At 46.3% G+C, this 21,869-nt stretch overlaps 3 protein-coding genes across 4 annotated transcripts; 2 read left to right on the top strand and 1 right to left on the bottom strand.

Moving 5' to 3' along the window:
* Positions 1 to 8,109: 8,109 nt before the first annotated feature.
* LOC103641915 (Calcium-binding EF hand family protein) lies at positions 8,110 to 8,588 on the bottom strand. The gene has a single exon (XM_008665227.2). The coding sequence runs from the start codon at positions 8,586 to 8,588 to the stop codon at positions 8,166 to 8,168; it is 423 nt and encodes a 140-aa protein (XP_008663449.1). The 3' UTR covers positions 8,110 to 8,165.
* Positions 8,589 to 11,883: 3,295 nt separating this feature from the next.
* Positions 11,884 to 16,167, top strand: LOC103641905 (wall-associated receptor kinase 5). 2 transcript variants are annotated; one of them, XM_020546603.1, is made up of 5 exons: positions 11,884 to 12,413; positions 12,487 to 13,038; positions 13,127 to 13,642; positions 14,417 to 14,569; positions 14,638 to 16,167. In XM_020546603.1, the coding sequence occupies exons 1-5, from the start codon at positions 11,981 to 11,983 to the stop codon at positions 15,882 to 15,884; spliced, it is 2,901 nt and encodes a 966-aa protein (XP_020402192.1). In that variant the 5' UTR covers positions 11,884 to 11,980; the 3' UTR covers positions 15,885 to 16,167. The 2 variants fall into 2 exon arrangements, with proteins under 2 accessions (XP_020402192.1, XP_008663441.1); XM_008665219.3 differs by having other exon boundaries at positions 11,884 to 13,038.
* Positions 16,168 to 17,793: 1,626 nt separating this feature from the next.
* LOC103645134 (3-ketoacyl-CoA synthase 11) lies at positions 17,794 to 19,032 on the top strand. The gene is made up of 3 exons (XM_008668250.1): positions 17,794 to 17,999; positions 18,107 to 18,216; positions 18,287 to 19,032. Exons 1-3 carry the CDS (start codon positions 17,794 to 17,796, stop codon positions 19,030 to 19,032), a joined length of 1,062 nt encoding a protein of 353 aa, XP_008666472.1.
* Positions 19,033 to 21,869: the final 2,837 nt, after the last annotated feature.

Genomic DNA, 21,869 nt, shown 5'->3' with positions numbered 1-21,869 from the left:
GAAGATTGAATCTCTCTTTCTTGTAGCAATCGTAAGCTTCGACTCCTTCCCACAATTTTTTCAACTCATCGACTAAAGGTTCCAACATTACATTGAGATGTTTTCCAGGGTGTTCTGGTCCAGGAATGATTAGACACAGAAACATGTAATCGTATTTCATGCAAAGGTGAGGTGGAAGATTGTATGGAACTGCAAATACAGGCCAACAAGAATTCGGTGATGCGGTCATATTGAAAGGTGAGAACCCGTCCGTCGCCAACCCGATTCGAATATTTCTAGCTTCACTAGCAAAATCCGAATCAAAATCATCAAGCGCCTTCCACGCATCACTATCAGATGGGTCCATCATAACTTGAGGGTTCTCGCGTTCACGTTCTTTGTGCCATCTCATCTGCTTAGCGATGTTTTTTGAGAGAAACAACCGTTTTACACGAGGCGTGAGAGGCATGTAACGAAGTTGCTTCTTTGCTACTTCTGTTGTCATTTTTTCTCCATCTTCATTTACGACCTCAACGAACCTTGATTTGCTGCATCTCAAACATTTGTCTAATTTTTCATTTTCCTTCCAGAAAAGCATACAGTTATCTGGATAAACATCAATTTTTTGATACTCCATACCTAAGCCAGAGAGTAACTTTCTTGATTGATACACGTCTTTGGGCATTTTGTGATTTGGTGGTAATACGTCGCTGATCAAATTCAAAAGTTCATTTAAGCAGTTGATGGAGAATGCGAACTTAGACTTGATAGCCATAAGTCGCATCACAAAAGCAAGAATGGTTACTCTCGTGTGTTCGTGCAACGACTCTTCTGCTGCCTTGAGAAGTTCAAAGAATTTTTTAACTTCCGGCGGTTGAGGATCCTCAGGATTATCTGGAAACACTAAATCGGGATCCTCTCTTAAATCCTGAACCATCTCCTCCATTCAGTCTAAATCCGGGTCAAAATCGTCTTGACCTTCTGGAGCATATCCACGGGGAAGCTCCTCACCATGATGCACCCAAACTTCATAATTTGGCATGTAGCCATTTTTGCAAAGATGACCAGACATCTCTTTCTTGGTTTGACGTTGATAATTTTTGCAAATACTGCATGGGCACCACACTCGACCATTTCTTGACGAAGAAAAAACACGATTGATAAAATCTTCGGTTTTCTGTATCCACTCAAGCGAAGGATCATTTTTTCGCCAGCCTTCATACATCCAGCGACGACTATCACCCATCGTTCGACTAATTAAAGATCAAGACAAGTTCATTAATTTCTAGATATATTATCAGCCGGTGGTCCTACAATTATAGGAAAGGATAGGTCCTAAACCCACCTAAGAGTGAACGACATATCACAGATTTATGATAAGTCAATGAGTTTGAACGAAATTTCGGCAGCATAACCCTATTGTTCTCCATTGCACGCCCGTAATGGTGCAACGGAGAACAAGAGGGTTATGCTGTCGAAATCTCGCTCAAACTCATTGACTCATCATAAATCCTATTTGATATGTCGTTCACTCTAAGGCTGTCCAAAAAGGGACAATTTCGGTACAACACACTACTTTATTAAGCAATGTGTTGGACCGAAACGGGTGACGCATAAGTTTAGACCTATTTTAGTTAAGTATCGCCTATAGACCTATTACTAATACTATGTTATGCACCACCAGCATATTATACAAGCCATATTAGAGCAACTTGGCGCAATCGTCTCAAATAGGAGTCTCTCGTCCATATTCACCCTTGCCAGTGGTAGAGGTTGTGACATGGATTTTTTTTTCTTTCTTTTGATGACCTAATGGATTTTAGACAATAGGATATCCAATTGTCTACTTTTTACACTTGGATTACAACTCTCCAAGTCTAAATATAATCATTAGAGACGGTACGTATTTTATGATTTTAATTGTCCATCAGTGTTTTAATATACGACTACTTTAAACTATTATATTTACCTAGTAAGATTATGTGATGGGGGCGCAAACCTGAGACGGGTGGCGCAGTGGCAGGCGTCGCGCGGGGACGACGGGCTCGGGCGGCGGCGGCGGGCAAACCGGGCACGGGCGGCTCGAGGGGCAGCGGCAGGCGTCGCGCGGGGACGTCCGCGCGGGGGCGACGGGCTCGGGCGGCGGCGGCGGCTGTGGCGAGCCCCGGCCGGCGGCGGCGGGCGGCTCGAGGGGCAGCGGCAGGCGTCGCGCGAGGACGTCCACGCGGCGGCTCTGGCAGCCCCGGGCGGCGACGGCGGGCAAACCGGGCGGCGGGGACGTCCGCGCGGCGGCTCTGGCAGCCCCGGGCGACGGCGGCTCTGGCGAGCCCCGGCCGGGCGGCGGCGGCGGCAAACCGGGCGACGGCTCCTGCAGGGGCGCGGCGGCGGCGCTGTACGCGTGTGTGCGTGTGTGCGTTGTGTGTGTGTGTGCGGCCGGGGGGCCGCGTGGGTAACGGCCGTTAGGGGCCTCCACCTATTTCCGACGGCCACTACCTGGGCCGTCGGAAATAGAGTTATTTCCGTCGGCTGGCCGTGGGCCGTCGAAAATAGCGCTATTTCTGACGGTACCCTAGGAACCGTCGGAAATAGTATCGGCCGTCGGAAAAATTGTGTTTTCCTGTAGTGAGAGGCCTTGGCGTCCGGGCCGGGGGGCAGGGGAAGGGGCCGGCGCCAGCGGGGGGGTCGCTCTTGAAGATTTGCACCGGTAGGAGCACCTGGCTGACCTCGTACACCGCGACGGGGCGGGTGGAGTACACGCTGCTGCTGATCTTGGGGCCGGACCACGTCGACTTCACCCGGACGGTACCCATGTCGTAGGTGAGGTTTAGCGTGTACTGCGTGTGAGGATCTGGATTATTAGAATGGGCCGTTAATGATGCAGGGTTATCGGAATGGGACTTGGTGGACTGATTGCTGGAATATAAAGGTTAAGGAGAACAACAGATGAGGGTATTGAAAGAATTATTGAAACACAGAGAAAATGTTTGTCTTGTTCCTCCGTCTATCTCTTCGTTCCATCCCCATTCTGTGCTCTAACTCTCTATCTAGTTACTTCTAGAGATGGCAACGAGTACAAACCCGCCGGGTTTTGCTATCCCAAACCCGTACCTGTGAAAAATATTTACACCCATTAAAAAACCCGTATCCATGACAGATTTGTAATTTTGCCCAAATCCGTACCCATCGGGTTTGCGGGTACCCACGGGTTACCCGCGGGTTTTTATCTCCAATACACTTATTCTTTTTATAATCAATAAGTATCGTAATGATTAATGAGATCATGGTCCAAAATTTATGTAATGAACAACGAGTTCATGATTTGGTATAAATAATATTAGTAGAGAGAATTAAATACAAATAATAAGTTGTATAATCAAGTTACCTTGCACTAAATTATACATCCACCACATATATAACGCTAGTAATAACTATAATAGCAAGCACGCAACACTATCACCAACTACTTATACATTCACTATTTGATAAAAATTAGGAAGTAAATAGGCAGATAACAAGTTTGTTGTTCGTTTATAAAATAAAATGACAATATGCACTAGGTTTGGTCGGGTTTAAAAAACCCACGGGTTCACGGGTTTGGGTACTACAGGAACAAACCCGTACCCATGAACCCGTCGGGTATACATTTATGCCCATTAACAAACCTATGGGTATGAAAATTGACCCAAACCGGTACCCTAATGGGGTAAAAACCCATCGGGTTTCGGGTACCCATTGCCATCTCTAGTTACTTCCTTGCTGCTCTTGTGGTGAGGGTTGCTAAAACACAGAGAACTTGTTTGTCTTGCTCCTCCGTCTATCTCTTCGTTCCATCCCCATTCTGTGCTCTAACTCTCTATATAGTTCCTTCCTTGCTGCTCTTGTGGTGAGGATTGCTAACAATTGGTATCAGAGGCGTTCGATCCTTAGAGTTTTCTGCCTCAATCTATTTTCCTCAACTTCACCACATCACCATGTCGCTCGACACGAAGCTCATCCTCGACGCCATTAGCGAGCTCTTCGACAAGTTCGATGCGCGATGGGCCAAGCGGGACACCACGCGTGAGACATCCAGGCGTGTCCCTGTTCCGACCCAGTCCGCGGCTGTCGGAGCCGCCGTGGTTGTCGACAACTGAGGCGACCTCTTCGACAGCGGCAATGACTCCGTCGAGCAGCACTATGAGGAGCCCATCATCGCTGACAACTGGGGCGGGTTCTTCAACGACGACGAGCAGTACTGCGCGGCGCTGGACGCACTGCCCAACAACATCCACCCGGACCTCCTCAACTCATCCTCGCGTCACAGCCACGACCATCTCTTCGTCCTCAACCCCGTGGTCGCCCAGGATTACTCTGCCGAGGAGGCCATGGCCGCGATGGAAGCAGTCATGAACGCGGGGGATCCCGCGAGGCTCAACCAGCCCTCACCGTCCCCTTCCCTACTCGTCGTGGGGAACCTGTTGCTGCCCTCCCTCGCGGTGCCGCAACTACAAGCCGAGGTCGTGGACAAGCAGTACCGCGCCGCGATGAGTCCAGTGCATCCTCTTCCCGTCGTCGACGACCTGTACCATGACGACGCTGCGGGGGTGATGACCTTGGGCTCAACCGCGTTCAAGGTGCTCGACAGAATGGACGAGAGCGCGAGAGCCAACGGTCTGGTGGTGAATTGTTCGAGGAGATGGAAGTCGTCATCCAGGTGTTCGATGTCTGGCGGCCCCGAGTGGACGCCTCCATCGAGCATCTTCAAACCTCTATGGCGCAGATCTGTGCGTCCCTCCCCTCTCTAGAGTCGCCATGGTCCCAGTACACTCGCCATGACGGATCCGGACACCCGAACGCCCACGGCGCCGCCAGCATCCTCGTCCTCGTCAAGTGCGTGCTCCACGAACCCCCACTCGGTGGCTATGACGGCTCCCTCGATGACGAACCAGAGTCCGGTGTCACCTACATCGACGCGCCACTCGACCGAGCCATCGGTTGCGTTGGCCACGCATCGGTAGCGGCGGCCACACACCGCACCGATGCTGTGGGTGTAGTAGGTCATGGGCTACTGGCTCATGTGGTGGCTGCCGGGTCAACACAAGCCACCTGTTCGACGATTTACCTGGCCGACGACCGCAACTTCGCTGACATCTCCGTTGGCGCGCTCTGGGAGGAGACGATGGAACAAGCGACAACGACTCTACATCCTAGTTTTCCTAAGAAGAAATTGGTGCTCCTCTCCTCATCCACTGATGGTAAACTTGGAGGTATGAAGGCCTATCATCTCTGGTTCGACCCCTCCGTGTTGGTCATGCTGCTCACCAGGTACCTCGCTGAGCGGATGACGCTCTACTACGACGCCAACACCGATGACTACCACAACGTGCCCCGCGTCGAGACTAGGGTATCCGACTTCGGGTCCACCTCCACCCTCCGCTACCTGCCAAGGGGGCAACCTTCTCAGATGGGTAGCGCGTACCTGCAGCGCCTCAGGCTACTAGTGGTGTCGGCTTGCGACCAACTGCGAGAGGCCCGCGATCCTGGTGGCGCACAGCCTGGACGACATCTTCGCACTATAACTGCCAGTGCGCAGCCCGCTGTAGTGGCGCGCGGCGCACGTGCAGCATCTCATCACGCTCTCCACGCCATGGGGCAGCCATGTGCAAGAGATGCTCGAGAACATCTTCGACTGTCTCTGTTGTATGCTCGTTGCCCTAGAGAACAAGGAGATGAGATCGATCAAGGCTGAAAGTGTTGAGTTTATGCTCATCATGCAACCAGTGCCACCTATGCAGTTTGAAGCATTATACACCTACAACATCTACAACAACTGGTCTTCAGTGGGGAGTGCACTATGGCTGTTTGATTGAACGTGCAGAAAGCATGACCCACCCAGGTCGACTGTTATGAACCTTGGAAGTCTTAACGTGATGATTGATGCATACTGCCATGTTGAATGGTTTTTAGATGCGATTTTGGTGTTTGGAAAGATGGTCGAGAAGAGGTGTGCTCCCGATGCACTCTCCTACAATAATCTGATTGACTGGCTAGGGAAGAACAAAATTCTGGAGGAGGCATTAGACAAAGAGGGTAGAGATGGTGTTCAAGTCAGACCAATGCCTTGGCCATCCTTCTTTGGTATTACCATTTGGAGGCACTTGTTGGAATCTCTATCATTGGTGTTTTACTGCTCAGTGAGTAGTGACCATCAAAAAGAGCATGTTCACTCATTGCCACTTATGTGTGATATGTTGGAAGCATTGCTTTGAGTTTCTAGAAAATGCATTGTCAAGACAGCCTTCTCCTTCTCCATGTCTGACCATCTCTCACTGTACATCGCAATGGCTACTTCTATCAGTGACCGAAAAGCTCCCTCAGAGCGTGGTTGATCTACTGAAAGCTCTTATTATCAATGTCCACCATTATCTGATGTTGTTTAGTTTGCTGGGGTTCTCAGTTCTATTCGACGGCATCAAAACAACTGGCCTTGGTATAGCCACCAGATACATGTTAACTATGAGACTGACTCCTGAAGAAGGGCCTTCCTGGTACCATCTTCAGAAGAAAGCTAGTGGTGGCTGCAATGACTTTATGTACAGTGGACACATGCTTGTTGTTGTCCTTACTAAACACATGAGGTATTTTCGGGATATGATTCCTTGTTTGCTGCATTTTCTGAAGGATGAGACGCCTGTAGTCATCAGGCAAGTTGTTAAGACAGGAGCCAACTTGTTTGCCGGCATCAGGATCCTGGATATGTTCAGACTCCGTATCGACTTGGGGGCAAGTCGAATTTTAAGGAGGGGAGAATGTGAGGATCTGGATTATTAGAATGGGTCGTTAATGATGCAGGGTTATCGGAATGGGCCTTGGTGGACTGCTTGGTGGAATATAAAGGTTAAGGAGAACAACATATGATGGTATTGAAAGAATTATTGAAACACAGAGAACTTGTTTGTCTTGCTCCTCCGTCTATCTTTTAGTTAGATCCCCATTCTGTGCTCTAACTCTCTATCTAGTTCTTTCCTTGCTGCTCTTGTGGTGAGGGTTGCTAACACTGCGAGCCGGCGAGGGTGTCCACCGGGCCGTGGCTGCTCAGCTGGTCGAACTCCGCCCAGCGCGTGGTACGGGAGCAGCGACCGGAGCTGAGGTTGCCCAGCGTCGTCTCCTCGCCAAACGCCGCGAAAGCCGAGTCCTTGGGCACGAAGACGGTGATACCTTGCTTCGTGCTGTTCGCTCGATGACGTCCGTCTTCTGCATGCAGTCCAGGAACGTGTGGAACCTCCGCGAGGTCCACGTGGTGCGTCGCGGGCGCGGGCGCGGGCATAGGCACGGGTGGAAGGGTCGTGGCGGTGGTTGTTGACAGGCAAGGAGATTCCCCCTCATATTCATGTATCTCTTCGTGATCTCTGATTATGAAACCATGTGAGCTTTTGAGTAGCTGTTGGTGACTAAAGCGCAACGGCTAGCATGACAACCAAGTAAAGATTGTAGTTACTCAAAAAGCATATGATAAACTTTGTTACAATAGACCAATCTCGACTCTTTAGAAAACCTAAACCAACATAGTCAGATACATACATGGTACACAAGGTGTTGACTCAGAATTGATAAACCAAGAAGAAGGTTTTTTTATAGACTAGTGGTCTATTTTTTGTGGAATATATAGAAAGAAAGAAATAGGAGAATTTTTCAAAATTATGGGAATGATCAACTTATTGTCGCCCATCTAATCAATGAGCATGTCTTATAATACAGTACAACTTTCTTTATCTTTTGATCAGAGTTCTCCAGCGGTGGTTTTTTAGGTTTTTTTCTTTCTCTCTTTTTAAAATGGTTGTAGTTGGGACATTGTTGGCTAGGAGTTCTTGTTTTTTGATTAAGTTGTACTCATTCTCTTTCTTTAAGTATATTCGGTAATCCTCTTGCTGTCCTTTCAGGGAAAAAATAAGGATTGGTTAAAGGATTGAAGGAAGTAAATAATAACTATTTTACTCTTATGTAAATAAACTGAATAGTTAAGGAATGCAAGGTCTTTCTATACGAACTACAAAGACGTGAAGCTCTAAAATATCCTCAATGTATACGAAAAAAATTATATAATACTCCGTATAATTTATTCTCCATATATTATGTTCGAAATTTCCTCGCTCTCTCTCGAATAGTGTATATACTGGTAGTATTCCGCGCGCGTGAGTGAGCTTCATTTACGCAGCTTTGGCGAGCTGGCCGAGCTCCCTGTCGACGGCGACCTTGAGGAAGCTGCCTTCCTCCACGACCATCTGCACGGGGAGGAAGCCGAGGCCGTTGGCCACGGCGAGCATCACCTCCTTCATCTCCGCGCGGAACTCGTGCCGGTCCACCTTGCCGCTGCCGTCCCTGTCGAACCGCGCGAACAGGCCGCGGTAGAGCGCCCCGAGCTCCTCCGGCGCCATCGCGGCCTCGTCCACGCCGAAGTGCTTCTCCAGCACGCGCAGGCTCATGAGCTCCCCGGCCATCTCGGCGTAGGTGAGCAGGCCGTCGTGGTCGGCGTCCAGCGCGGCGAAGCGGCCGTCCACTGAGGAGTTGAAGGCGCGCTCGTCCTCCACAAAGCTCTGCACCGTGCTCCCGTCCAGGATCTCCACGCTCATCTTCGGGTTCCTCTCGCTGTTCGTGTTCCGGGGATGTGTTGTGTCTTGTGTGTTGGTGATTGGTGTGTGTGAGTTTGCTCTGGGCTCTCTGCTCTGCCTTTTTTTATAGGGTCGATACTGGACGTACCTGGAACTGAAGGCGCGCCTGGGCCGACGGTTTTTGTAGACGGGTTGGGCTGGGCCGGTGGGTTTTGACGTCGGTCAGATGCCGTGGGCGCGACCCGAAGTTTCATTTCTTTTGGCTCGTTCAGCCGTCGTTTCATCGTGCCACACTGCCACCAATGGAGAAGAAAACCTGTGCCAGGTCGGTCGGTAACGGTTGTTGGCTGGCCAGTCCGACACCGAAGACTTGAGGTGCATCAGCTAATGAGCGTGTGCCAGAAGTAGCCTATGTAGCAGACACGGCCCAGTAAAGAGTAAAGAGTAAATTTGAGGATAAAGCTTAATAACGATGTAGGTCAGTTAATTTCAGACAAATAATGATCTTAGATCAGATGGTTCTTTTTCACTTATCCTGTTATCCACTTCAATCTTTTTACACAAGACTCAATCAACTATAGCTAAGCAACCACAACTAATTTAGACCAATTTTTAGACCCGACTAGTAACTAGGTATGTAAATCCAAGTAGATGTATAGGATGGGAAAAAAAGACTCTATTTGGTTCTAATAAATTAGGCAGGATTAAAAGGTAATCTAATAATGAAGTGAAAACAACGATTTCAGCTCATGGATCCAAACAAGTCATTAGATTTGTCCAAACCCAAGAAACTCCAAACAAGTACTACACATATAATAAAGAAGTTATTAAAGATTTGACCTCGGGTAAACACAGCCCTCGATGGCTACATGTTTGGATGCAAAGACGTGCATGTACCATGTAGTGAATCACGTACAAAACGCGTACTCATAGATGCATCATGCATGAACGGATGCCACAGTTTTTGCGCACTCCGCTGTGGGCTGCAATGGGCTGTCCAAATTGGTCTGTCACGTGACTTTGGTTGGGCTACCGTTGGATCCGCAACGACGAGCCATGGTGACTGAGCAGCGACGTCCGAGGGAGCGAGCGACCGCTGGTGTGCGGAACACGCTGTCGGCATGGCCGCTGCCCTCCGCCTGCAGCGCCAGAGCCTCACCGCTAGCCCCTTTCTCTTCTCCGCCCATGGCCTCCGCTACCGCAAGCTCGAGGTCATCCTCACTACGGTAACGCCTCCACTCTCTCTCTCACTCACTCAGTCTCTCTCCCCGTTTATTAAAACTACGGTGGGTGTGTTAGCAAAGCGGTCGTTGATTTCAGTTACCGCGAGGTTTTTCTGATCTAGTTTAAGCTGTGCTGTCCTGGGATGGTCGCAACTCGCTACAAAAGGGGAAAAATCGAAGTTTGTTTTCGAGCCATTTCATGATGATGCATGGGTAGGTTGTGCAACTCATGAGCTAGAAATATTTTCCAACCAGCTTTATTGACGATAGAAAACTTGATTGAAATGGCTCTTTATGTCTCTCCAAGGCCAAATAGCAGTTAACATATCTTCAGTTGATCTGTTCTTGGTATAAGAACATAGACGGGTTAGACGGGATTGGCAATCACGAGCCTATCAAGACAAAGGATAAGAAATTTTACGAGAGATCTGAACACTGGCTTTATCAAACTCCTCAACGAATTAAAGGCTACCTGAATCTGGCCTCGGCAAAAATCAAACAACTGTACATGATAGGAGTGGTCACATCTATCAAGTGGCATTTAAGTAGAATAATTGGTCAATGATAGTTACTAGGAGTAGACTTCGTCCAACTGATTTGAGTTCGGAAGCATCGAGAGATCACGGTTATAGTCAAATATTAATTTTTTTTCTCAGATATCGCTTTCAAGGAAAAAAAACACCGTGCACACTTCAAAATTCGCTTGGTCTAACATGTCGGATGGTAACTTGTGAGAAGACTTAACACCGATCAAGCTCCACTAATTTTGAGCATGCATGGCGGTGGTCTCTCTAGTCTCCCCGTGATATAAGAGTGTGTTTGGTTTGAGGAATAAAGTGATCCATCTTCTTCTCACTCCTCACTTTTTTATTTGGTTTGTAGAATAAAATGAGTTGATTCATCACCACCATATTCCTCATAAGCTAATAATTAGTATATACATTAGGAGTGAGTTGATTCCACCAAAATTAATGGAATGAACTTATGATGCATCACCTCATGAAGCATAGAGTGACTCCACAAACCAAACACATCATAAGTTCTCCAGTCTCCACTCGTTGTTTCCATCAAAGAAAAAACAGGAGGAGAATACTCCACACCACAGTCTAGCTACGTCTGATTTGGCAAGTCTTGTTGGCCGCAGCGACGACAGTAACATCTAGGGATGAAAACAGTTTCGGAATTTTTGGAATTCCGGAAACCGATTTCGAAAATTTTCGATCGGATTCACCGGTAACGGTATTTTTCGAAAACGGAATCGGTTTTTGGAATTTTCTATCGGAATCGGTATCGGAATCGGCGTTGTGTTTTACCGACTGTTTCCTTCGGTTATCGGTATTTGTCAGAAATTACCGGATTTGTGTCTCGGAAATTTCCGGAATTGTGTCTCGGAATTTTCCAGCATGTTATTTTTTCGCATCATTTGTACGTCTCTGGATAAGAATTACTTATTTTTGTATTTTTTGGACGTTTTAAGATTTATTTTGGGATAGATGGTGTTGGAAGGAGTTGAGATTAATCATTTGGTCTCTCAAATGAATCCACCCTTTTCTATGCACATGTTATATATTAGTAATATATAATGATAGAGAGCCGACAGTCTGTCTTTTCCACACACTAGATTTTAGGGCTTTCCTGTGAGGCTGTGAAAAACTCTTTATGTGAGGAAAAAATATTTCATGAGTAAGCATGTCATGTCAGCTAAATCGAGTGGATATTGTGAATTGTGAACTTTGAGTCTGTGAACTTGTGATCTTTATGAACTTGTTATACTGTGAACTTGTTATCTTTGTAAACTTTTTATATTATAAATTTGTGATCCTTGTGAACTTGTTATATTGTGAACTTGTTATATCATGAATTGTGAACTTGTGGTTTTTATGATCTTTTGTCAACTTTTTTGTATTATGAAGTTTGATATGTTTACCGATCGTATTTTAGATTTCGACCGTTACCGGTGTATTTTCCGTACCGAACTTTCGTTTCCGATGTTTTCGAAATACCGATATCGTTTCCGTTTCTGGAGTTACCGTTTTCGATTTCGTTTCCGATAAAAAATATGAAAACGGTAATGGTTTTAGTGTTTACCGACCATTTTCATCCCTAGTAACATCAGATGCTACTTTTGCCCTCCAAGTCCAAGTCCAAGTCCAAGTCCAAGTCGTCCTTCTCCTTCCACTAGCTAGCAGAATGCTAGCTTGCCGTGAGATTTTTTATTGTTTTTTTGTTTTCTTCTGGCGCGCGCTAGCTGTTACAGTCTCTCAGCATAAATTAATTAAACTAGTATATGTAGACACTCACAGCACACAGGAAAGCACACTATCTTCTGTCTCCATAAACAAGACCTGCAGCGATGTGCTCCACTGCAGTGCTGCTAGTTCGCACATGCGTTGTGCTTGTGTGTTTGGCCGCCATGGCGCGAGCGCCGGCCAAGGTCCATGCTGCCGCCGGCACCGGGACCAAGGCCTCCCTGTCGCCGTGCCCCTCTCGCTGCGGGGATGTCGAAATCTCGTACCCGTTCGGGATAGGGCTGGGCTGCTTCCGTCAAGGCTTCGAGCTCACCTGCGATCAAACAGCTCCTTCTCCCAGGCTCTTCTTCGTGTCGGGGAACAGCTCGATCCAGGTGACTTCTCTATATGTCGGCAACAGTGCGGTTTTAGCTTCAGCTGTTGGGTTCAACGTCACCATGAACGCAGGCGTCGACACCTACACCAAGTCTTGGGAGGCCCCTACTGCCACTGGTGTCAGTTTTTATGCAGATAATAATTATCTGTACACTGTTGGATGTGGTGTCTACGTCTACGTGTTCGGTGATAACAGAGAGATCATGGAGAGCGCAAACACTGGTTCTGGTGTCTGTGAAGGGTTAGGCTGCTGCAGCATTCCAATGCGTGGCGGCCAAGGCTTCACTCTCAAACTAGGTCGCCTCAATAGTACCATTCCACAGTTCGGTGAAGCGCTCTCCAGTGTTAAGATTATCGTTTCCCAAAACTATGAATTTGTTACTGATGATGTTTATGCAAGTTGGGTGAATACAAGCAATGTTCAGGGCATGCTACTTGACATTGCAATCACGGACCAACCAAACTGCGCGAGTGCCCAGTCCCAAGAGAACAAGGATACCTACGCATGTACTAGTGAAAGCATCTGCAACGACGTTCTACCACCAGTAGTATCTCAAGGAGGCTACAGTTGCTTCTGCCCTGGTCAAATAGAGGGCAACCCCTATATTGAAGATGGCTGCATAGGTTGGTGCCTCTCTGCTGCTTCTTTTTTACTCGTTTTTCCATGCTTTGGATCAATCATAACTCCTCTCTTTGTCTACCATATATGAAGCATATTACAACCCAGAGGCACCGAGTATTAGGAACTGTACGAGATTATGTGGAAACATAAGCGTTCCATTTCCTTTTGGGATCGAAGAAGGCTGTTACGCAAATGATAACCTACGACTCAACTGCACAATTAACGACACTACTCTTATTCTTGATCGAGGGTACGCACAGTATCGTGTGACCAATTTGTCACTTGATGATGGGCTTCTGATGGTTACAAACATGTTGAATGACACAAGCTCCAAAAATGTGGAGAGAATAATCATCACTAGTAACTATGACAATTACCAGGAGGTTATGGATGGTAATTATGATTTCTCTCAGGAGGATACAGCAATAAAATGGGTTATATCAAACATAACTTGTCAGAAAGCAATGCAAAATAATGCTACATATGCGTGCGTAAGTGACAACAGTATATGCAAAGATGTCATGCGAGGGAATATACGTGACGGGTACCGCTGCAAGTGTTCCGATGGCTTCCAAGGAAACCCATACCTTCATAATAACTGTACAGGTTATATTCCTCTCTCTTTATGTAAACTTATTTCCGCTAGGTTTCTTGTTTCTCTAACAATAATCTATCTGGTGAGGGTATTAATAAACATGATGCTAAATTTTGATTTTAGCCATACTATATGATTTGCATTATATTCTCTATCCTGATCAAGATACATGCATGTCTATATATATATATATATATATATATATATATATATATATATATATATATATATATATATATGTTGATGCATGCATATTTAGAGCACACACAGGCACGCACGCACACCAATAGCAGTAGGAATGGGTATTTATCAGAGTATTAGGAGTTATAGCATCTTTTCCATAAAACATATTTAGATAATGTATATTCAGATTTAAGGGATTGTTTTAGTTTATTCTATGTAATAACACATATAGGTAATAAGATGCATATTTGTGGAAGGCTAGTTTATGATATCTTAGAAAATGGTAGAGGTGATAAAATAGTAATAAAATTAAGGATTTACTTTATACTATATTTTGGGTAAAAGCGAGTAACTTAGATATAGATTTGTATGGTTGTTGACTATTTACTAATTACATAATAAAGGAGGACTGATTTTGTTTACAAATAGAATTAATGGATCCAATAACTATTGTTGTCGATAAATAGAGGGTCAGACAACTACTGGTATCACCAATGGTTCTACATGATCACACATTGTATTACTTTTTTCGAAACGACAATAAATGCATGCATGCTTTACTTGTTGCCCCACCAACCTTTACAACCATCTTATTGCTACAGATATTGATGAGTGCCTTATTCCAAATAAATGCAATGGAATATGCTACAATTTTGATGGAGGCTTCAATTGTACAAGTTGCCCTCATGGGAAAGAGTATGATCCAAAAAATCATAAATGTGTCATGTCAGCTAAGCAGCGTATTCTAATTTTTGGTGAGTCATGTCTTTATGCAACAAATTAAAAGACATGGAATATTCATGTTCTCATTTAATGGATGTAGGGATTGTAATTGGGCTTGTTTGTGGTCTTGGATCCATAAGTTTTGCACTTGGTGCAATTGTACTCACTGGTAAGTGGAAAAAAGGCATCCAAAGGAGAATTCGAAGAGAGTACTTCAAGAAAAATCAAGGTCTACTCTTGGAGCAACTAATATCGAATGAAAATGCTACAACCAAAACAAAGATATTCACTTTGGATGAACTAGAGGAAGCAACCAACAAGTTTGATGCTACTCGTGTTCTAGGTCATGGTGGGCATGGCACTGTTTACAAAGGGATTTTGTCTGATCAGCGTGTCGTGGCCATAAAAAAATCTAAAATAGTGGAGCAAATAGAGATAGATCAGTTCATCAATGAGGTTGCTATTTTATCTCAAATCATTCACCGCAATGTGGTGAAGCTTTTTGGTTGTTGCCTAGAAGATGAGGTACCCTTGCTAGTCTATGAGTTCATATCAAATGGCACTTTGTATGACATTCTTCATGAAAATATTGCAACAAAATGCTTGTTCTCATGGGATGATCGAATTAGGATTGCAACGGAAGCATCAGGAGCACTTGCTTATCTACACTCAGCTGCTGCAATACCAATTTTCCATAGAGATGTGAAGTCTTCTAATATACTCTTGGACGACAACTTCACTGTAAAGGTTTCAGATTTTGGTGCTTCAAGATCTCTATCCCTTGATGAAACACATGTGGTGACAATTGTCCAAGGAACATTCGGTTATTTAGATCCAGAGTATTATTATACTGGTTCTCTAACTGAGAAGAGTGATGTGTATAGTTTTGGAGTGATACTTGTGGAACTTTTGACAAGAAAGAAACCAATTTTTATCAATGAATCGGGTGCCAAACAAAACTTATCTCATTACTTCATTGAAGGACTACAGGAAGGGACTCTCATGGAAATAATAGATTCTCAAGTTGTGGAAGAGGCAGACCAAGAAGAGATTAACGATATCTCCTCACTTATAGAAACATGCTTAAGATCCAAAGGAGGGCATAGACCAAGCATGAAAGAAGTAGATATGAGATTGCAATGTCTAAGAACAAAGAGGCTACGGAATAAAACACATCTTTTGATTGAAAAGGGTGGAGAAATGGAACCTTTGTTATGCGCAGAAGCTCAGCACCCACATGAACGTATCAATCCAATTTATAATGAGGAACATTTAACAATTCCAATGATGTCTGGGTGCTACAGTTTGGAGCAAGAACTTGCGGCAGCATCTAGTATGGTTCGCTAACTTGGTATTTGCTTGGATGTTGGACACATCTATAGTAACCATCTATTTTTAGAGAGGAACTATATGGTATATTTTGTTCCCTTCACATAAGACTATGGTATATATGGTGCGTATATCTATATAATATATATGACATTGCTATGTTTACATATAATGTAATTTTCCGTATTTCAAACTGTAATGCGTTTTAGTTTTGTTTTGATTACAAATTTGGTACTCTAATTGTAATAGTTTCTAAAACCAATCATAATATATAGTTGTAATACACTTGAGATTTGGAATTTGTATTAGTATTGAAATAAACTTGAGATTTGGAGTATGTAATAGCATTGAAAAGTAGAATTTTGATATTTTTATCACTTAAAAATCAAAATAAATTCTATATTAGGTAAATATGAATATTGCAAGCATGGGATTACACTGATTCATGCTCTTTTTTAAGAACTCCATGCTGATTCTTTGTTTGGGTGACATGTATATTGAGAACTACGTTACCACGGATCACCAGATTCGCTCCCTTCCCTCCCGTCAGCAGTAGAGGCGTAAGAAGCTCTAGAGAACCCGTCTCCCTTCCCATAAGCATGACAAAGGAAACACACGAGACACATGATATAGGGTTGGGCCTCTGGCCTCTTTCTGATCTCTGTCTTATGAGGGGGTGTACAGGTTCCTTATATAGAGATGTGAGACCCCTCAGGGGCAAAGCAGGTATTTACCCACATAACCCTAACTAGGGTTACTTAACACTCCCCCTTGGGCGAATACCGCGACCAACACATGCCTCATTAAAACTCCGAAAAACTTAGTGGGAAAAATGTGGAGAAAGAGTGCATGGTGATACAAATTGCATTTGCACTTTGTTGCCTCATTAAAAACCTCATGTGAGAAACTTCAAGAAAACTCACCAAGGGAAAAAGAGTACAACAGCTGTCATCGGGACAGATTTCGATCCTCTGGGATCTAGATTCTATCGAATCTTTTACAAGGGCTAACTTTAGAAATGTGCTCTCCCTGAACCTTGCAAAATCGTATCAATAAGGCAAAACATCTTCTTCTGGAAGTATATGCACATAAAGATTTAGCAAACGGATTGCATATCCTTGCAAGGACTATTTCAGGAACTTTACCTCTACTCACTTCTAGGATATACGAGATAAGTGCACGTATCAATATAAATAAGCCACTTTGACTGATGGTGTTCGATCGACTAGATCTATATATTTGATAGAAAGTTCCATAAAGGTTCACATATTGATCATCAAGCTCACGCCTTTAGGGCATAGAATATGACATTTATTGTCTCACGATTGTGATCAATATAAGCATTCGCTCCCCCTGACGATGACATCTGTCAAAGTCGTTATCCCTCATAACTCAAGCATATTCTTCAAGATATATGTCTCATTGTTCATCTGGAATAACGAGAATGGATGAGGTTGGGTGCTATCATTTTCTATCTTACACCACAATCTCTACTACTCTATAAGGAGGTAACGTGGGCGTCCACACGGCTTCACCACGGCTCCGCCCGACATCACAGCGGCGCGCCCTCAGCAAGACGGCAAGCGCTCCCCCTCACCCTTCCCCGCGGCAATCTCGGCGTCCCCGCTGCAGTCTCCCACCCTCGCGGCAAGCTCGCCCTCCCCCGTAATGGCGCACCAATGCAATCTATTGCCCCACGGCGTCCACACCTCGCCCCCACCCCCGCCTGCCCGCGATGCCTCCTCCTCCAGTCGATTCGCCATTCCGGTGGTGAATCAGCCTCGGTGCCACACCCCGCCCCATCCTCGGTGTCACACCCCGCCCTCGTCCTTCATTGCCCCCACCACCAGTGTCTCGCTCCTCCACGCCTTCGCCACTCTCACTGTCTCCAACGGGCGTGCGCCCGTTCCGCGACTGCGACGGTCGTATGCGACACTTCCGCTCGCGCCTCACAGGGCAGCACAGATCTATCACCTTCGACTTGGAGGGCTACTACTCCACCGTCGTCCGGGGACCTGTGCATGGTGGGCACCAGATCCAGGAGCGCATCTCCGACCACCTCCACCCGTGGAGCTGCAGAGCTGCTCCGCACAGTTTTGGGTCTGCGCCGCGGACATCTACACCATCTACGAGGTAGGTTGGTGGTGTGCCTTTGATGTGCTCGTGGATATGCGCATGCGCTGAGGTGACCTGCAAAGGGTTTAATTGCCGAGCGCTTTTGGTTGGTGCATGTGTTCCAGCTACGAGCGGGGTTCTTCAAGGATGATGGCGAGCTTTTCTGCCAGCCGCCCGCTCTCTCCTCCCTCTCTTCTTGCTCGCCAGTCTCCATTCGCCGCCGCCCGCTCGTGTGGTGCTTTTCTGCCAGCCGCCCGCTCTCTCCTTCTCCCTCTCTTCTCCCTCTCTTCTTCTGTTGCTCGTAGGCCTGGTTGTGCGCCATTGGCAAAAAATCTCCTCCAAGCTGGTGTCCAACTGCCTGTTCCGGATGGGCGGCACCGCGGTGCTACTCTCGAACCAGCGGTCCGACCGGCGGCGGGCCAAGTACGAGCTGGTGCACACGGTGTGCACGCACAAGGGCGCCGACGACCGGTGCTTCGGCTGCGTGACACAGAAGGAGGACGGCGAGGGCGTCCTAGGCGTGTCGCTGTCGAGGGACCTGATGGCGGTGGCGGGTGACGCGCTCAAGACGAACATAAGGACGCTAGGCCCGCTGGTGCTGCCACTGTCGGAGCAGCTGCTGTTCATGGCGACGCTGGTCGCCAAGAAGCTGCTCAAAATGAAGAAGGTGAAGTCGTACATCCCGGACTTCAAACAGGCGTTCGAGCACTTCTGCATCCATGCCGGCGGCCACGCCGTGCTGGACGAACTGGAGAGCAACCTGGCGCTTACGGATTGGCACATGGAGCCGTCGCGGATGATGCTTCACCAGTTCGGGAACACGTCCAGTAGCTCGCTCTGGTATGAGCTAGCCTACAGCGAGGCCAAGGGGAGGATCCGGCACTGCCACCGGGTGTGGCAGATTGCGTTCGGGTCAGGGTTCAAGTGCAACAGCGCCGTGTGGAGGGCGCTCCGGTCGGTGAACCCGGCGGAGGAGACGAACCTGTGGATGGACGAGATCGATAGGTTTCCCGTGGATGTTCCCAAGGTCTCTAAAGTTTCAAGCGACTGAAATGCATTGCTTGCGTGAATGATGGAGCTTGCAATTGTTTGATAGAAGATCTGGTTGGAATTTTTCATAGTTCATTACTATATAGTTGTAGAAGATAGGAAAGGCGATCAACTTCTCTAAGCTTGAATTATACATCTGTTCATGTTGTTTCTGTATGGCACTCGCTCCTGGCCTATCTATATAGTTGACTGCTCGGTGTTCTGACAGTTCTACTATCTCACTATCTGTCGATGGCTCGGCTGATGTTGATCACTGTTCTTCCACAAATGAACCATCTGAACGATTTGTTGGCCCTTCGGCAATTAAGGAATATATATGTGATTAAATTAGCAATTTAGAAACTCATTTGATGCAAGGAAAAGTAAGCACTCGAGATCAGAAATTTTCCTCCCAAGTCAACAAGTACCCTCTGTTCTACCTCACCTATCTTGGTAAGCAAAGGCCAGAACTGAGTAAATTAGCAACTAATTTGACCTTGCCCTCTAGCTCTCAGCTAATGCAACTTGCTATCTGTCGAATATGATATATGCACACCTTATTTCTGCTAGATGGTGAGTCATATGCTTCTCTTCCTCGGATCTGATCTATTTTTTTCTACTACGTCCACTATCTTCTGTTCGGAGTGGATTCTTGCCTTTTCTTTTTCATAGCAGTACCTGTTTTTCCTCCTTTTGGTTTGCAGTCTTGAGAGCACCTAGAGGGGGGGGTGAATAGGTGATCCTGTAAAACTTAAACTTAAGCCACCAAAAACTTGATTAGGTGTTAGCACAATAATGCCAAGTGGCTAGAGAGGAGTCTCAACAAAACATAATAACCACAAGAGATCAATCACAGAGATGGCACAGTGGTTTATCCCGTGGTTCGGCCAAGACCAACGCTTGCCTACTCCATGTTGTGGCGTCCCAACGGACGAGGGTTGCAATCAACCCCTCTCAAGCGGTCCAAAGACCCACTTGAATACCACGATGTTTTGCTTTGCTTTTCTATATCCCGTTCGCGAGGAATCTCCACAACTTGGAGTCTCTCGCCCTTACACTTGAAGTTCACAAAGAAGCACGGAGTAAGGGAGGGATGAGCAACGCACACAAGACACAGAATCAGAATGTCAACACGCACACAAGTCGCAACAAGAGCTCGCAACACAACCCGACGAGTTCACAACTCAACTAGAGCTCTAGATGCTATCACGAAGAAACAAATGCGTGGAATCGAAGTCTTGGTGCTTAGGAATGCTTTGAGTATGCTTGGTGTGCTCCTCCATGCGCCTAGGGGTCCCTTTTATAGCCCCAAGGCAGCTAGGAGCCGTTGAGAGCATTCCAGGAAGGCTGATCTTGCCTTCTGTCGCCTGGCGCACCAGACAGTCTGGTGCACCACCGGACACTGTCCGATGCGGATTTCTTTCCTTCTATGGCGCAGTCAACCGTTGCAGATTGAGAGCCGTTGGCGCACCGGACACTGTCCGGTGCACACCGGACAGTCCGGTGCCCCAATGTGACCGTTGGCTCGGCCACGCGTCACACGCGGAATCCTCGGCCGATCGTTGCCCCGGCTGACCGTTGGCTCACCGGACAGTCCGGTGCACACCGGACAGTCTGGTGAATTTTAGCCGTACGCCGTTAATCATCTCCCGAGAGCGACGAGTTCGCCTGTGAACGGCTCACCGGACAGTCCGGTGCACCACCGGACAGTCCGGTGAATTATAGCCGTACACCGCCGTCGAAGTCCCGAGAGCAGCAAGTTCACCAGAGTCAGCCTGGCGCACCGGACACTGTCCGGTGCACCACCGGACAGTCCGGTGCACCCAGACTGAGCAGACTTTGGCTGAACAAAGCCATCTCTTCTCTAACTTGATTTTTCCTGTTTCCAGCACTTAGACACAATACATTAGTCCATAAAACAATGTACTAAGTCTAGAAACATACCTTTTGACATGATTTGCACTTTGTCCACCACTTTGCATAGATTAACACAAAAGCACTTGTGTTGGCACTCAATCACCAAAATACTTAGAAATGGCCCAAGGGCACATTTCCCTTTCAATCTCCCCCTTTTTGGTGATTTATGCCAACACAACATAAATCAACTAGAACAAGTGCAATATCAATGCAAATGAAAACTCAATATAGTTTTGATTCATATTTGGCATATATGGATCACTCTTTGCCACCACTTGGTTTGTTTTTGCAAATCAAACTCAATTTCCTATCTCTAAGTCAAATTCACTTGTAGAGACATAAAGAGAGGTATTCCAAAAGAAATTGATCAAGGATTTCAAAAACTCCCCCTTTTTCCCATAATCAACACTTCTCCCCACAAGAGGCCAACTTTTGACAAAAGAGACAATAAAAGTGTTTTGACAAACCAAAAGCTCTATTCTACTATTTTCAAAATTTCTCAAGTGGTAGCTGATCCATTTATTGCTTTGGCCTTTATTTTCTCCCCCTTTGGCATCAAGCACCAAAACGGGATCAATCTTGGCCCTTTAACCCCATTGCCTCACCAAAATCTTCAAATAAGAATACAAAGGCAATAGGAGTACATGAGATGAACTTGGAATAAGTTACCCTCTCATCGGAGTGCAGTGGAAGTCTTTCATGGTCCAAGTCCACCTTTTCCCTTTCAAACCTCCTTTGAGACTAAATCAAGCAAACTCAAGCACACGGTTAGTCTCAAAGGGTCAAGTTGTAACACAACTCCCCCTAAATATGTGCATCACTTGCAAAAGGACTTGTGAGGTCCAGGGAGTGATTGTACAACTTGAGCACCACAAGGAAGCAACGAAATGCATAAGGAACATGATAAACACATGTATGCTATAAATCAATCCAAGTTCCGCG

The sequence above is a fragment of the Zea mays genome, chromosome 1 (assembly GCF_902167145.1).
Source record: "Zea mays cultivar B73 chromosome 1, Zm-B73-REFERENCE-NAM-5.0, whole genome shotgun sequence".
Lineage (NCBI taxonomy): Eukaryota > Viridiplantae > Streptophyta > Magnoliopsida > Poales > Poaceae > Zea > Zea mays.
The sequence above is the reverse complement of the archived record's forward strand: the minus strand, read 5'-3'. Positions and strand labels throughout refer to the sequence as shown.